The sequence below is a fragment of the Stegodyphus dumicola genome, chromosome X1 (assembly GCF_044657685.1).
Source record: "Stegodyphus dumicola isolate Sdum_Otavi_A_Nest chromosome X1, ASM4465768v1".
Lineage (NCBI taxonomy): Eukaryota > Metazoa > Arthropoda > Arachnida > Araneae > Eresidae > Stegodyphus > Stegodyphus dumicola.
This window is the reverse complement of record NC_140780.1, coordinates 213,454,171-213,471,349: the sequence shown is the minus strand read 5'-3', so window position 1 is coordinate 213,471,349 and position 17,179 is coordinate 213,454,171. Positions and strand designations below refer to the sequence as shown.

The following is a 17,179-nucleotide window of genomic DNA, read 5'->3' as shown; positions in this document are numbered from 1 at the left end:
CGCGACAATCTCCACTTTCTTTAGTGACTCAATTTTACAAGAAAGAGTATCATCCTTCAAATCCCAGTTTAACCCTAGAACGCAAACGAATGTATCTAATTTAGAGTTGGGAATTATTTCGGTTTCACAATTCGACTGCCATCCTCTAAGATTAAACTTTCCCAGTGACAATAACATTCTCGATTCTAGTACAAATCTATTCAATTCTTCAACATTCTTAAAACTAGTCAGGCAATTATCAACATAGAAGGACTCCTTCAAAATGTTGGCTGTAACTGCAAACTGATCAGGGGCACGATTTAAATGATAGTTCAACGTAGCGGCTAACAAAAATGGACTACAGTTAAGCCCCAAAACCACGCGACAATGTCTGTAAATTTTAGTATTCTCTTCTTCTGCACCTTTCCAAAAGAAACGCAAATAATCTCTATCCTTCTCTCTTATACCAATCTGCAAGAAGGCTTTCTCAATGTCTGAAATTACTGCAAGAGGATATTTTCGAAAACGATTCAACAATGTTGGAATTATTTCTATTAGGTTGGGACCTTTCTCAAGACAATCATTTAAGGAAAGTTCTCCTTTGGCGTGTGCCGAAGCATCAAAAACTGGCCTTACTCGCGTAGTTTCGCTAGATTCTTTAAAAACCGGCCTATGAGGCAAATAGTGCTCTCTATCTACTTCGCCTTCATTTACCTCTTCAATAATTCGTTCCTTCAACCAAGTATCAAATACTTCCTGATAAACTTTAATTTGATTCGAATCTAATAATTTCCTTCGCGTATTAGTCAGGCGTTTTTCTGCCAACGTTTTATTATTAGACAAGAGAGAGGGGTCCAATACCCAAGGTAATGCAGTTTCACATCTCCCGTCTGAATCCAAATTCAAATTTTCCTCAAAATATTGCATGGTCTCCTCATGAGTTTCAGCTTTCTTTTTAGACTCAACTGGGTCATTTATACCAATAACGTCTAACTTCCACAAGTTTTCTGCTGATCTTTCGTTTAGCAATAAAGAAACACATGCAAGAGAATCATTTATACCCGAAGATTCCTTCGCTGGAATTTTACCCATTAAAATCCATCCCAAAGTTGTTTCCATCGCGACCGGACCACTTTGTAAACATTTAATATTTCCGGTGAATAATTTTCCAGCAATATCAGAACCTATCAACAATTTAATGTCACTTTCGTTTTCGGGAGCATTACCCCTCTACATCTGACACTTGAATATTTAATTTACGAAGTTCTTTCAACCAAGGACCTTTAGGTATTTTCTTAACATCAGAACAGATAACAGATTCACTTAAACAATGCACACTACATACATATTTATTATCAAGGCTACTCAAATTAACTATATATTTAGAATGCAATTTTTCTTTTGTTTCTACACCTCCGAATAATTTATGAACTAATTTCACTTCACCAACACTGTTACATTTCAAAGAATCTGTAATATCTTTCGTTAAATAACTTCTCTCGCAACCCGTATCTATAATCCCTCTGACTATCCTTTCCCTGTTGCCATTTTTTACCCTTACGATTAATGTTTGTAGTAACAAATCGGAGCTCGCGGATCTGCTAGCCAAAACATTGACCTCATTTTTCGCCACAGGCTCTACTTGTTTAGTCTCTTTCAATTGAGAAGGAACTTGTTGACACATTACTGCCAAATGCCTTTTCTGGCAAATTAAACACTTAACCTTGGACTTACAGTTACGAGAAATATGGTTTTTCTTCAAGCATAATAGACATAAACCCTTCTTAAATATTAAATCTTTTTTATCCTGATATGTAAGCGTACTAGCTTTAAAACATTTTTCTGTTAAATGTGGCTTATCACAAAATAAACACGATTCCTCAACTTTCTTAATAGGAGCATTTTCTTTAAATTTGTCTCCTGTATACAAATCATTACAAGTAGGAATATTAGACTCATCATTAATGTAACTTTTAGATTTTCTACTTTTATCAAAAGAAAAACGCGCTAATTTAATTCTCTCTTCAGATATCACTTCATTTTTCAAAAACAGAAGAATAGATTCAAGATCGCTCTTACCTTGTTGTGACGAGCTCTCCCGTTCCCTCTCCCACACGCGTAAGATGTCAGGGGGCAGGCAAGATTCAACTAACGGAAAAATAACACTAGCGTATTTATCTTCAGTCACACCGAGAGATTCCAGAGCACGCAGTTTTGTTTCTAAACTGTCGTACAACGATGATAGCGCAAAGTCCTTTTTGGTTGCATTATTATTTATCAACACAAGATTCAATAAATCCCGAACGTACACTTGTATAAGAATATCTTCACGTCCAAAACGATTCTTTAAATGTTCGATGACTTTCGGATAATTTTCTTTAGTTGTCGGGAAACTCTGCACTATTTCCCGTGCTTTCGATTTGGCAGCAGTAGCCTGGATCAGATATACGAATTTCAAATGATCATCTAGCACTGGATCTTCGTGTATCTTACTAAAGGTATTCCAGAAATTCAACCATTGTCGTGGATCACCTGTAAATTCAATCAAATTTATTTTCGGAAGCTTCAAATTCGTTGCCGTCGTTCTTGAATCAACAGTTCTGGTTTCATTTACCGATGCATGAGTCAGCAAATTTTTCTCTAGTTTCACAGTGATTTGCTTCACTTTCATCCTGGCTGCTATTAATTTCTCCTTGTAAGTCTCACATGACTCAAATTCTTTAGTATATTCTTCTTGCGAGACTTCTTTCGATTTTGATAGGAGATCCAATATTTCTTCATCCAACTGTTGTAGTCGAATTCCTTTATGTTCCAGGATTTCCAGGGACGATAATAGAACATCACTGTTCAATTCTGACTCATTCAAATGTCCATGTAGGCTATTATATGCTTTCGTGAAGGCTGCACGCAGTGGTATTCTTCTTACTTTCAAGTCTTCCATTTCTGCTGTTAAACCATCAAAAGTGTCCTTTACCTAACTAATGCGTCCTGTTAGACGGACGCCACTTTTTATTGTGGTGATCCACGGTTTGAAAATGGTTTCTGAATCAGAAGAGATTCGTGCACTAACCTAGTGCTTCGCATTAGAGAGTAAAGAACATCTATGATATAAAAATATACTTTTATTTACACAGCGAAAACGCGCAGCAACATTATTAACGAAAGCTCCTTCTCCTAATAACATACTTCTTTTTACACTCCGCTTGCGCATGCGCAATGACAATTACCAAAGAAGCTTGGCAGATACTGCCATCTGTTGGATAAACTATTCGCTACAAGTAGATAAATAACTTATCATACAGTTTAATGGAACAAGATATTAGATAATACTCTTCACAAAATACATCTACAGTTTTATATCACGAATAATAAAATAATATTTTTAATATTTATTTTAATATTTTTAGTATTACGAATAATAAAACTTGCGGTGCCATTGATAATTTTATAAAGATAGCTTATAGTTTTGACAATGCGATTCCCATATAAGATTTCTCTATTCAGACATTCTCGCGTTTACTATTTGTGACATGAAATTATAGATGAATTTTGTAAAAATAATTATTTAATCTCCTTTTCCTACTAAAGTATATGATCAATTCCTTTTCCTTTTTCATTTCAAAAATTATTTTATGAGCTTTAAATAAAAACTCATTTCATAAGAACTTTTCTATATCTTGTTACTTTCATCTTTTCAGTCTCACTGACACGTAGTCAATCGAATTTTTCAATTCAAAAATCGTTTCTCAGCAATGAATAATTACCGCCTTCCTTCCTAAACAATTCTGCTAAGTCAAATTGGTCGAAAATATCCAACTTCTTAATAAAATGCATTAAAGTCTCATAAAAACCTCATTTAAAATTTCTTTTTCTGCTCTATCTGATGGTGACAACAGTAAGTTTCTGTCATTTTTAATTTGTTCCTTAAACGAAGATATGTGCGAAAATTCGCTTTTTATTGAGTCGAACTTTTGTCGAAGAATAAGTTTTAGTTCTGAGTTAGCTTAAAGTGACGTTTAAAAGAGTTAGCTAAGTGAATTGAATTTTAGAATTTATTCTGCGAGTGATATCGGTAATTTGTGAAATTTCTTGTTTGTTAACCTTATATTTGCGTTTTCCTTATTTACTTACAGCTATTATGTTTGCTATGTACTGTCATTTTTGCAATAAATTATCAGTTTCTTCCTGCTCATCTGGAGCAATTACTTGAAGAGATCTCCCCAAACTATAGCTCGCAGTAATAAACGTAATTTTAAGCTCTTATTAAATCATTCATTCGGGATCATTGCACTTAAATGATTTATAACACTCATGATTTTCTTGGTGGTGTGCCAGAGACCAACAGATGGAGAAGCATATTTGATTCTATCAAGCAAAGAAAACGCTTTCTTCATAATTTATATAAAATTGAGGAATAAATTCTGATCTATTGCTTATTCGGTTTAGTCCATCAAATTTCTTTATGCCTAATTAATGCTGTATAATTTTAATATTATTAAACAAGCAAACATATCCAGTATATTAGTAGCTCCAGCATTTATATTATTCCTAGTATTCAAATACCTTAGTACTAGTTAATATGTGCAAATGTGATGGCGGACTCTTAGCCAAAGAGACACTTAGAGACACTTTAGGCTAACTTAGCAGTTAGCCAACAAGTACATTTTAGCCGACACGGACAATTAGCTAACAGGATTTTTTTTATGAAACAACAGAAAATGAAAGCACGTTTGATTAATATTAATTTTGCCCCACTTCTCAATATCCCAAGGTTTCGCTTATTAGTTTCTAAATATAATTCCTTAAATATTTGTTTTATGCGCAACGAAATTTCTACGTACCTCATAAATATAAATTGCGAGAGTAGCGGCATATGCGAATCTTGAACCACTTGCGTCGACAACATTGAGATTCCATGGTTGACACCCAGCAGGAATAAGACCCACTTGACGTATCAAAGTCATCAGTCTGTAAAAATGTAAGAAATAATATAGATTAATGAGAAGATCTGGTATTGCCTGTTTACTTTATTTTAATTTAAAACTGAATAGGAAATTGTTACATTCTGTGTAATTTGAATTAGAATTATAGTTTAACTTTACCGCTACTAGATGGCAGCACAAACGCGAAACTGGGTTCCTCTTCAATACTACATTTGTTTTTTGCCCTTTTTTTAGTTTCTGATCTCAAATGCGTAATGTATTCGAGAGGTGTCGAATGAAAACTGCTAAGCTTCGAAAGATGATATTAATAATATGGAAATTTCAGAAGTCGTATGCATTGTAACCTTAAACATATAAGTATTTCGAACGCAATTGGAAAAGAAAGACTAACTTTCTTTTCGAATTGCGTTCGAAATACCAGATTTTGCGTTGGGTTCAACTGGATTGGTCGCTTCTAGTTTAAAATTTCGAAAGAAGCTAATTGTTTGTGTAAAATAATGATTATTCTTGTGTGAGATAATTTATGCTAGATTTAATGATGCAAAAAATACACATATTTATAAGTGTAATTAAAGGGAAATCATCTCCCTCTCTCTATACATTATGTCGAAAAATAAAATTTTAACTCATCCTCTTTTTTTTTTTTAAAAATTCAGTCTTTATTTTTTTTAACGTCCCTTTTAGCGATGACTGATTTCTTTTACTGTCTTAGTGAGAGAAGTTGGACGTCTTTTTAAAATTTATTCTAGTATTTGCATAGATCCACTTACGCTGTTTGTCGTTTGTTGCATTCTACAAATCACAGTATAATCATACAATTAAAACAGAAAATAATATGTATGCAGTTCACGCCTATCGATTGCAATTTAAAAATCATTTCCAAGTCACAGTAATAAAACTTCTGTCTGTAGCAGAGGTGGCCGAGCTGCGGCTCATTAATCCGCATTGTACAAGCAGTAATTTTATTTCGAAATAAAATTATATGCTGAAATATCATGCAACAAGACACTTCAATAACTTTCTTAATTGCATTATGTGAGTAATAATTTGAAAACAATTTTAACATGAGCGCTGTTTGCTAATCATCAAAGCAGTAAAAGATGGTCATCATTTTCTCCATGTTTGACGTACACGCAAGCCAGTTTCCAAAGTAAATTCATTTACGAAGCCATCACTTCTCATAGGCTTGTCTTAATCGATTAACCATCAGACTTATTAATTTACTTAAACTATTTTATTGTGTTCAAAAACTGTTTTACTATTATTGCTAGCAAGCCGCCTAGCCAGTATAGTACTTAGTGAGGCTGACTGTCGTACCGACGGGCCTGCGCTCGAATCCTAGAAAAGACATGGATGTTCGTAAACGTATAGTGTCAGTGAGGCAAAGGGACACTTAAAATACTCGGTGAACCGAAGCCCTCTAAAGTGGTTGGTGGTAGGGGAAGAGAGGTTGTTCTTCCTCAAAATTGGGGCAGAACTATATAGTAGTGCGGTAGGACTATACTTGTATAGCCTAATGGTGAAATTCTGGTGTCCCGCCCACTAATTGTACCTACCTGTACCTATTAGGCAGAAATATATCTGAATTTACTCATCGTATTCTACAGGGGGAAAAAGTAAAATGTGGGATTCTTGAATCGTCTTCTGACGAATTTAATTGTTAATAACGAAGTTTCTCAAAACAACTCTTTAACATACCGCTGATTCATCAAATCGTCAGATTATAGTCTTATAGTATGTTTTGGAATCATACATGTACGGTCTAGCTGAAAAGGCTAAGTAGCGAATTCTCGCTAGGTCTTGGAAGTACAGATGAATGCAGAAGAAAGTTTAAATAACCGTTCAATTTGAGCTTAACAGAAAATGCACTCCCTCGGTGCTCACAATCTACCACCTCTTCTGGCTAAGTAACTTAACAGAAAAATAAGATGTAAAATCACAATAAAGTAAGATTGGCTACACGACTGGCTCCTTATTTATCTAAACCGCTAAATCGGCTGCACACAGCAAAGCCGAACCTAGAATACCATTATAATCTAAACAGAGTGGCTAAACACAAACTATTCACGTACAAAGCTACTTCAAACATGCGGAATAAATTCTGAACTAACTCTTCCACTACAAATTCTTAAAAAAAAACCACTGCTTACATACTGATTCCGAATTCATTTAGATTTGCATAATACGTCATTAAAATTTACATTCTGGCAAGAAACTGAAATCAGAAGGGAAAGGAAAGTTTCTACAACTAAAAATAATTAGTTAGAATAAAATAAGGTCTTTACAAGATCTGTTTCAATTTCCTATTCACCTTATTTAAAAGTGAATATTATGACAATAGTTGCCTATAATTTCGCCTAGTTTCGTTTTGAGAAACACTGCAGTCTGTCTTTAGACGTTAATTAAAATCAAATTATTTACGCCTTGTTTATGCTACATTATGTATGTATTTACTTTTTATGAAATGCTTCTGTCACTATTTTGATATGTAACGTGAATACGAGCCATTTTCCTTTAGATAGTCTTCCTTGAACATATCCCTACCCTTAGGCAGAGAAAATCGTGCACTTTACCATATTCAAATAACCTAATCTGATAAAAAAAATCATTATTTTAAAAACGTTTTTGGGTTATAGACTACTCCAGCTTTTTTAAGCAGGTTGTCACCGAAGTTAACTGGAGTATCATTTTCTTGCAAAATTTAAATAATAATACGAACTTCTTGCTGTTTTTATTCAATTTCTTTCCAATTTATAAATTTAATTATTGAAAAATTGAATTCTCTTCTTTAATCAAATAATTTTACTTCTTTAAGATTATAAATGCTGATTTCAGCAGCATATTGCGCTGAAATAATATTAGGATAATTTTGTTTTTAAATAAAAATTTGTATATCTGTATATATATATATATATATATATATATATATATATATATATATATATAAATAACAATTTATTTACTAAATAATATTGATTATATTATCTCCTAAGATTAATTATAGTAGAATTATCTGAAAAGAGTGAAAAGAGTAGAACAACTCGATTTCGCACTAAGTGAATTTAAGATTATATGTATATATATATATATATATATAATTAAAGAAGGGAGAACCAACTAAAAAAGACCTTTGTGGTCAAGAACTTTTGCGCATTGAGCTGCAAAATTTAGAAAACAAGTTAAAAGAATATTCTTAGTGCTTCCGCTAAAAAGTAGCTTAGATACTGTGGTTCCGGTGAAAAACATTTTAATATAAGTAAAATAAAGTGCAATGAAAAGTGTAAACATTAAATAATATATCTATATAAATTAATTAAAGTAAAAAGAACAAACGAAAAAAGACCTATTTGGTCAAAAACTTTGCGCATTGTGCTGAAAAATTTAGAAAAAAATTAAAAGAAAATACCTGGTTTGTACGCTAAAAAGTATCCTAAATACTGTGGTTCCGTGAATAAAGTGCAATGAAATGTGTTACAAAAAAAAAAAAAAAAAAAAAAAAAAAAAAAAAAAAAAAAAAACAATAAACACCCTTGAATATTTACAAATAAATATCAATACTAATATTAAGCAATATGCTAATAAAAGTAAGACATATTTAAAACATTAGAATAAAGTACGAACAAATGATTTAAGCAAAAATATAAAAACTAAGAAACGGTAAATGGTAGATTAGCTTAATTCGAATCTCATTGTAGCTCTTCAGAGGAAATTATTTTTAATGATTTTCGAATCAAGCTAACCCCATATCGCGTTTCGCCGAAATAGACAATTGAAACTGTATACGAAACACTTTTTATAAATTAATTGAAAAACTTTGCCAAAATCTTGAGTCTCAATTCTCTGGTCCAATTTCGCAACGCGTCCGCTTGAAGAAACACATTAAGGTGTAATAAAAACTATAGATAATGGATTGGTAATGCCGATGTACAAAATAAAATAAACAGCGATTTGCTATGAGTCAAAATATACAAGATTTTATGGGAGGATAAAGCTTATAGAGTTTATACTTTGTAAAAGTACGAAAAATTAATTAAAAAATTTAAAATAATAATAATAAAACAGAGGGATTTAAGGAAGGGTCTTGCCAAGACCAAACATTTACATAAGAGAAAGATATTGTTGCATGCGTACGGGTTCGTTATGAAATGAATGCACAAGTCCGATGAAAAATGAACAAAAATTTATTATTATCACAACAAAAATGCTTAAATTTTCTCAAATTATCATGCAGTATTATAATATCTCACAGTAGTTATCTTTTAACTACTCAAATGTCCAATAGAACGTAATTCAAAACAGCTAAAGAACGCTAATCCGCGAATTCGCTACAATCAACAACAGTAGTTTTCTAAACAACAACAAACTAAGCAACTGCTACAAACTGAGATGTTTTCCTCCTTTTATAAGATTTTAAAATCACGCGCTAGAATTTTCCAGCACTTTCTCGAAATCAAAAAGAGATATTTATTTATTTAATGCACGCGCTCTTGTATTTTTATTTTTCCCGGCTTAGCTTTCTTTTAATATTCGTCACGCGCTGCACTGCGCGAGAAATAAAACCATTTAATTTATAATTGAACTAACATTAGCTTTTTAAATACCAAATTCGTAACACTGCCCCCTTCCCAAGGACTGCACGTCCCGGGCAGTACAATCCCTGGACAGGAAGCTAAACTTACAACTGTGGCATAAATGCATTAATAAGCATTACATTACAATAATAAACAACATGAACAATAAATGCAATAAATAAAACAAATCAAATACAAAATGCAAATCAAATACTAAATACAAATCAAATCAAATACACATTTAAAAACAAACAGGACCATGGTCTGATACTATTTACAATCTGATACTATTGCATTACGTACTATGGCCATAGTAATGAGCTAACCTGTCGTAATGAACGACTTTAGGCTTAGAGTTCGAAGACTTACGGATCCAACCACGACGTCATTCGTATTCAGCACTGTATATGGACCATCCGAAGGTGACTGTAATTTATGACGCAGTCCTTTTCGTTGAATCGGGTTCAACAACCATACCTTGTCTCCTTTGTTGGATCTATGTCTAGTAGCTCGCGTGTCGTATCTGGTCTTCACTTTCTCCGTCGCCAAGTTGACTCGCTTTCGTGCAGAACGGTGCATCCTCTCAAACCGGGCCTGGACATCTTGGATGTGTTCCTCAGGCGATGAAGGCGCATTCGTAGGGCGACCAAACAATAGATCACAAGGCAGACGAAGGTCACGACCGAAGAGCATCTGTGATGGAGAATAGCTGGTAGTCTTGCGTTTCTTTTCGACCCTAGCATGATTTTGGCGGCTTCCCGAGCTGGGTCTTTCGGACAAGGCGTCGGCATTTCCAAGTGAGGATCTCTTCTGAGGATGGATACTCATGTCACCAGATGCTGAAAGCAGTTTGTTGTTTTTGAAGTCTAAGGAAGAATTGTATTTCCTTAAAAAGTCCAATCCGAGTATGCATGGATCTGTGATATCCGCCACACATAAGCCGTGTGATGGTAGGCGGCACTTCCAAACGTGATGTTTACGTTTAACTTCCCAGTTATGTCGATCTTATCACCAGACGCAGTCTGAAGGGTAACACAGGATGGCGTCCAAATAAGTTTATCTTTAAACTGTTCAGCTAAATCTTTCCTAATGATGGTAACATTAGCTCCTGTGTCAATGATCATATCGCAAGGAACTCCATCGATATTCCCATTAATGGACATTCCCTTACCGTTGCCACTCACTGTATAAATTTTAAGCGCTTTAAAACAAGGTTTTTCATTATCTGACAACCTCCGTTCCTCGATATGGTCACTAATTTGTTTGCTGCGTCGTTGCTGGGAAATGGTCTTATTTTCCGTACCTCGGGATGTTCTGCAATTTCTTCGTATGTGGCCTTCAACTCCGCAGTTCCAGCATTTTAGAATTAGTTTCTTTTCACTTATGTTCCGTCTCAAGCCACTGACTTTTCTGGTAAAATCATCTGCTTTATATTCCGTACCCTGGGGTGTTCTGCAATTCCGTCTTAGGTGACCTTCACTACCACATCTCCAACACCTTAGAGCCACTTTCTTCTCCCTCCTACTCCGTATCAAATCGTCGACTTTTCTGGCTAAATCATCTAAACGAGCCATCAGTTGATCCACTGGCTCATGGACTCGCACAGCTCTAACTGGGTAGCGATCTCTACTAGTTGCTTGCTGGGCTGCCTCGAACTTCATGGCGTACAACAGAGCGCATTTTATGTCCTTTACATCTGCCATTCGAAGAGCTTTCTGTATTTCAGGATCCCGGATGCCGTCGATGAAATATTGCAGCGACAGGATTTCTCTTGTTTCTGTCGGGCACTCCGAAAAGGCGTGTTGTGACAGCCTTTCAACATCCGTGGCGAGCTCCTGAAGTGTTTCGGTAGGCTTCTGTTGACGAGATTTTAATTGGAGCCTGCTGTAGTCTTTTAAACATTTCTCCCCAAAGCGCAACTCCAAGGCGCCGGACAGAGCTTCGAAATCTAACCTTTTGTTTTCGGGAAGAGTCTGAAGGATATCCGCTGCGTCTGCTCTCAGAGAAGCGGCGAGATGACAGGCCTTAGCTTGGGAATCCCATCCATTCGCATCTGCCACGATAGAAAATTGTGTCTTATACACTTGCCAGGAGGTCTTCCCATCATATGTAGATAGTTTCAGAACGGAACGAGCAGGCATCGATAAAAATTTGAAACCTTCACAATTGTTTCCTACCGTCGCTATGCACTTCTTTAGGCTGTCAACTTCTTTGGCGACGGCAGCAGAAACCCTATCATCAATTTGTTGTTCGACGGCAGAAACTCTTTCTTCAATTTGTTGTTGGAAGGCCGAAACTCTTCCTTCGACTCGTTGCTCCACAGCCGACACTCTATCTTCTATTTCATCTTTGACAGAAGAAACCTTTTCTTCAATTTGCCCGACTTTATTTTCGACAGCTCCTATTCTGTCTTCCATAGCCTCAAATTTACTTTCTATTACGCAGGTTATTTCTCTTTTCATTTCGTCTTGACCTGCTTCAATCTTTTCTTGTACAGCTTTTATGTCTTCTTTAAAAGTTACTTGACCAGCTTCCAACTTTTCGTGAACGGCTTCCATTTCCTTTTTAACGGATCTCATCTCTCCTTTAACGGAATCTTGGCCCAATTTCATTTCTTCCTTAACGGATTCCTGGCCCAATTTCATTTCTTCCTTAACGGAGTTGACGGCCCCTTCCATCTTTTCTTGGAAAGCAGCAAATGCAGTCATCATTTGCCTGAATTGTTCTTCCATCGCTCTTGTTATTGGCATTCAAATCCCACTTCTGACACCAAAAATTGTTGCGTGCGTACGGGTTCGTTATGAAATGAATGCACAAGTCCGATGAAAAATGAACAAAAATTTATTATTATCACAACAAAAATGCTTAAATTTTCTCAAATTATCATGCAGTATTACAATATCTCACAGTAGTTATCTTTTAACTACTCAAATGTCCAATAGAACGTAATTCAAAACAGCTAAAGAACGCTAATCCGCGAATTCGCTACAATCAACAACAGTAGTTTTTTAAACAACAAACTAAGCAACTGCTACAAACTGAGATGTTTTCCTCCTTTTATAAGATTTTAAAATCACGCGCTAGAATTTTCCAGCACTTTCTCGAAATCAAAAAGAGATATTTATTTATTTAATGCACGCGCTCTTGTATTTTTAATTTTTCCGGCTTAGCTTTCTTTTAATATTCGTCACGCGCTGCACTGCGCGAGAAATAAAACCATTTAATTTATAATTCAACTAACATTAGCTTTTTAAATACCAAATTCGTAACAATATATTTTTTTAAAACCAGACCTGGAGAGGCGCCGTCTTCATAGTAGTAAGATCAAACTCAAAAGGGGGGGGGGGTGCAAGTCTCGAGCAAGGAAACTGTTAACCAACAAGGCAGGTTGATGTAGAAAGGAGAAAAAACGTCATGAGGAAAGAGCCAATGAAAAGTGACTGACCGTTGGCAAAAACCTGACTCAGTGCAAGGCGTTGAAATAAGCTAAAACTGTTCAAAATGGCGTCTTGCTTTACGAGTTTGAAGAAATTTGGCCGCGGGTGAAAGAAAAAATGGATAATTCAACAAAATATTATAATATGGCCACAAAAGCGAGAAGAAATAATGAAAAATAGTTATTTGTTAATTAAAGTCGAAATTCTTTAAGCTAGAGAGCGATCAAGCTTCGAGAAATGAAATGGCCCATAAGTCAATAACAGGAAAGAATTGGCCAGTAAATGCTTAAAATCTATTTAAGAATAGAAAAGTATTGTGCCAAATTTTTAAGAGTAAAAATTGAAGCTGTGAGAGGAACTATTTGTACATTTATACATTAGATCGTCTGAATCAGCCATCCACTTTACACCGTCCCATAGGGTTTTAAGCATAAAATTTCATTCTAACTCAAAAAATCTAAAAAATAAAGTTAATGCCAGCTTTTTTTTAACGTATTTTTAATTACTTTTTTAGGAATTATGTTATTCTTCAAAATTGTTACAAAGTATAGTACTTCTTGGAGGTGTTTTGTTGGATTGTAATTCTAAGCAGTTGTGCGTAAATTGTATTGAGGACGACTTTTTTAGAAATGTTGGAATACCAGTTTGTTAATTTAAGTGTTGGAAAGTTGAATTCTCTTCGTTTATCGTAGAGTTTTAAAAAATTGTAATCTAAAATCTGCAAATCAAGGTAGACAATATCATGTTGCACTGTATTTGTAGTATTAAGTTGTAGGCATGAAGGGTAGATATTAGAATTTTCTATTTTGTTGAAGTTGTTGAAGGCTATTACACCATCAATATACGAAGGATGTGTAGGTAATAGTTATGATCTTCTTTATTGAGCGATCGTATAAAAGTCAATTATTGTGTAATAAGGAATAATTCACAGATTGCTGTTGAAAAATTGCCTTCCACAGGTATTCCCTGTATTTGTTTAAAGATGTTGTTATTAAATTGAATATAATTATTGAAACGTACGCTTGAAAGGAAAAGTTGCCATTTTTCAGCATTTAATATTGTAGAAATTTGGGGAAACAATTTAGGAAGAGCTAGTAAACTGCTATAAATTTCTTCAAGTGGCAAAGTAGTATAGAGCTTCTCAAAGTCGTAGCATTGGATATGTTCTATTTTAAGTGAATTTAAGGTTTTTAGATTTTGTTCGTTGCTTGATATCATCCAGTTGCAATGTAGATCTTTAAAATCATAATTATTGATGACATCACGTATGAGATGAAGTTTTTGTGCAAAGAGATAATCTATTTCCTTTAAATAACTTTTGGTACTATTGTCTATGAATCTAAACTTAACAGGAGTCTTATGAAGTTTTGGAAGTACATAAAGATTAGCAAACCTGTTATTATATTTGCAAGGATATGTTAATATATTTAAGTTTTTTTATGAAGTGCATTAAATGTATTGAGAAGTATCTTAGAGCTGGTAGTAATTTTTTGATAGGTGCAAGTGCTATGCAATTCGTTATGCAGAATGTCGAAATAAAATTTTTTACAAATGACACTGAAATTGTTGCTAGCTTTGTCAATCTTTGTGATGATAAAGTTATCTTGCAGCTTCAAAATAAGAGTTTCTAGATGACTTTTATTGTATAAATGATTGAAATTGGTAAGTTGAAAAGCATAAGCTGAAATTCTTTAATAAGAGCTGCTTTTCACTCAAGAAAAGTAGTCGTAGGCAAGTTGGTTCTATTACTAGCTAAAATTATAAATTTATCAAGATCATTACTGAATTGTTTAAGGCAAAAGTGTTTATGAATACTGAAAGTTGGACGAAATTTGGTACCAAGTTGCATTAGTTCTCGCAGTTGCACATCTTCAATGATATTGAGATCTCCTGTGACAATATGTTGATGAAACGGATCTACAAATTTATTGTAAACAGGAAGCTGGCAATTACAATTGCTATCATCTATTACATTGTAGTGGTTAATAATCAGCTGACCTTTCAAATTTATAACAGGGTTTAACCTGAAGTAGTTGGTCAGGGAGCAATTGTTGACATTTTTTGAACATGTTTGGAATTTTTAACTGATCATAATAAGGGTGCTTGAATTGTACTGTACAAAATATTTTTTTGTGATAAAAATTACTATTCTTTAATTTAAAATTGCAAAAGTCAAAAGTCTATTATTAGATCTTTGACTATTTGGTAACATTGAGATTGTTGATCAAGTATTTTAATAAGATTCCATAAGGTGACATTTTTAAAAGTATGCAGAAGTTTAATGGCGAATGCTTTATTTCCAAGGAAAGAATTTAGATTTTTAATAATTAATTCCAGATCTTGTGCTGAAAAAAAAATTTTTGTGGTTAGAATTACCTCCTCTTGTACCTCTAGGAGTTATAGTACTAAAAAATCTGAATTGTCCATATATAGAATCTTCTGATTGTTTATTGGTGGTATTGCTGAGATTGGCATTTAGCCCGTAAGGATAAAGTGACCTTTTTTGTAGTATGTAGATAGATTCTTTAAATAGTCTTAATTTTAAGTCAGGCACTATATCAAGCACACTAATATATATATAATAAATATAGAATATATATGTATAAAGTATTCATATACTTATTATATATACTTTACGTTTGATGCTTGTATATATACTTTATATTTATGCACATATTAAGTATTATACACAAATATAAAGTGTATATACATATAAGCATCAAATGTAAAGTATATGTAATATAAATAAGTATATGAATAATTTATACATATATATTCTATATTATGTATATACTTTATTATATTTGATGCTTACGTAGAAAGAAAGACGAAACACTCTCACTTAATTTTGTTGTTGTTAACTGATGGTAGACTTTGTTTATCCCCTTGATAAGTCGATTAATCTGAGATCAATGACAATGGCTATTTTTCTTTTCAGACTTAAAATTTTTACTTTTGATTTTGGTATTTTTGCGTTTAGGGATTTTTCTTTGCAAATTTTTTTTGTTTTTAAAGCAATAAAGGTCTAGATAATACTAATTTAAATTGCTAATTAAAATACTGAATATAAACCTTTTAATAATTCATGGTTTTAATTGAATTTCTATTCCTTGGAGATGATATATAAAAGTTTTCTAATCATAAATTATTGATTTATATATACATTTGCATATATTTATATATTATATGACATATGTGTGTATATATATATAGGTCGCAAAGAAGAGTTCAGTAAAGCTGAGCTAAAGCTTTTAAAGCCCATTTTATATTGCAAATCCAAAACTTATTTTTAATACCAAGTAAAACCAATTATACTAAACTAAAGCAGTTAAATTATACGCGAAACAATCTACTTGAATAACTACAAAATAAAATAAACTACAAAAACGAAATTGGAAATTTAAAATAAATTAAAAACCTAAACAACTGCATCACATTTGGTATATATATATATCAATATTCTTTAGTAAATAAAGTATATATACGTATATATATGTGTGTGTGTGTTACATATATATATGGACTTAAAGATTCTAAAGTTAAAAATAAATTGGAGTTAAAGCAAGGTTATTCCTTAACAATATTAACATTAGCAATCGTGTATAGAGGTTTAATACAAAATCCAAGCATATCAAAATTAAAATAAGAATTCATAGTAATGCAAATTCTAAAAATGAAAATGCAAAAGAAAAAAAAATCAAGATAATAAACCTCGAATATATATATGTATATGTTACAGTGAAAGACCGAAATTGGAGAATGTCGACTTTCACCGGAGAATATCAACATTCACCAAATACGTCGGTGAAAGACCGAATATTTCACTGTATTCTTGTATATTCGGACCCTCACCGGTGTATGTCGACAATCACAGATATGCTCTGGTGAAAGTCGAAAAGAGAGGTCATAAAGTGCCATAATAGTTTAAGTTGTTGCAATAAATAAGATTTGAATCACATAATTTAGTAAGTTTTTTATTACTGTTATTTTATTTTCTCATTTAGAACGTACTGTAAAATTAAGTAAGTTTTTAACTTCTACTATTTTCCTTTCTCATTTTGAATGTATTGTGTGTTTTAGGTTCTCATATTCTTAAGTTCTTATTTCAAGTTTCAAGTGCGTTTATTCGCGACTGAACTACGGAGAAGAAAATATAATATTGTTATATGTTCAACACTCACCATTAGTACATGGTGAATGTCGACATTGACCGGTGTAAGTCAGAAATAAGAGTATTTTGAAAATATTT

The 17,179-nt window shown here is 33.3% G+C and overlaps 1 protein-coding gene across 1 annotated transcript in view; it reads right to left on the bottom strand.

The window, feature by feature from the left end:
- Window positions 1-17,179, bottom strand: part of LOC118200694 (WD repeat-containing protein 17-like) — a 326,195-nt gene that overhangs the window by 274,558 nt on the left and 34,458 nt on the right. The window contains exon 2 of the mRNA XM_085808418.1: window positions 4,821-4,947. Coding sequence (XP_085664544.1) covers window positions 4,821-4,943 — 123 coding nt within the window. The 5' untranslated portion in view covers window positions 4,944-4,947. The remainder of the gene's footprint in view (window positions 1-4,820; window positions 4,948-17,179) is intronic.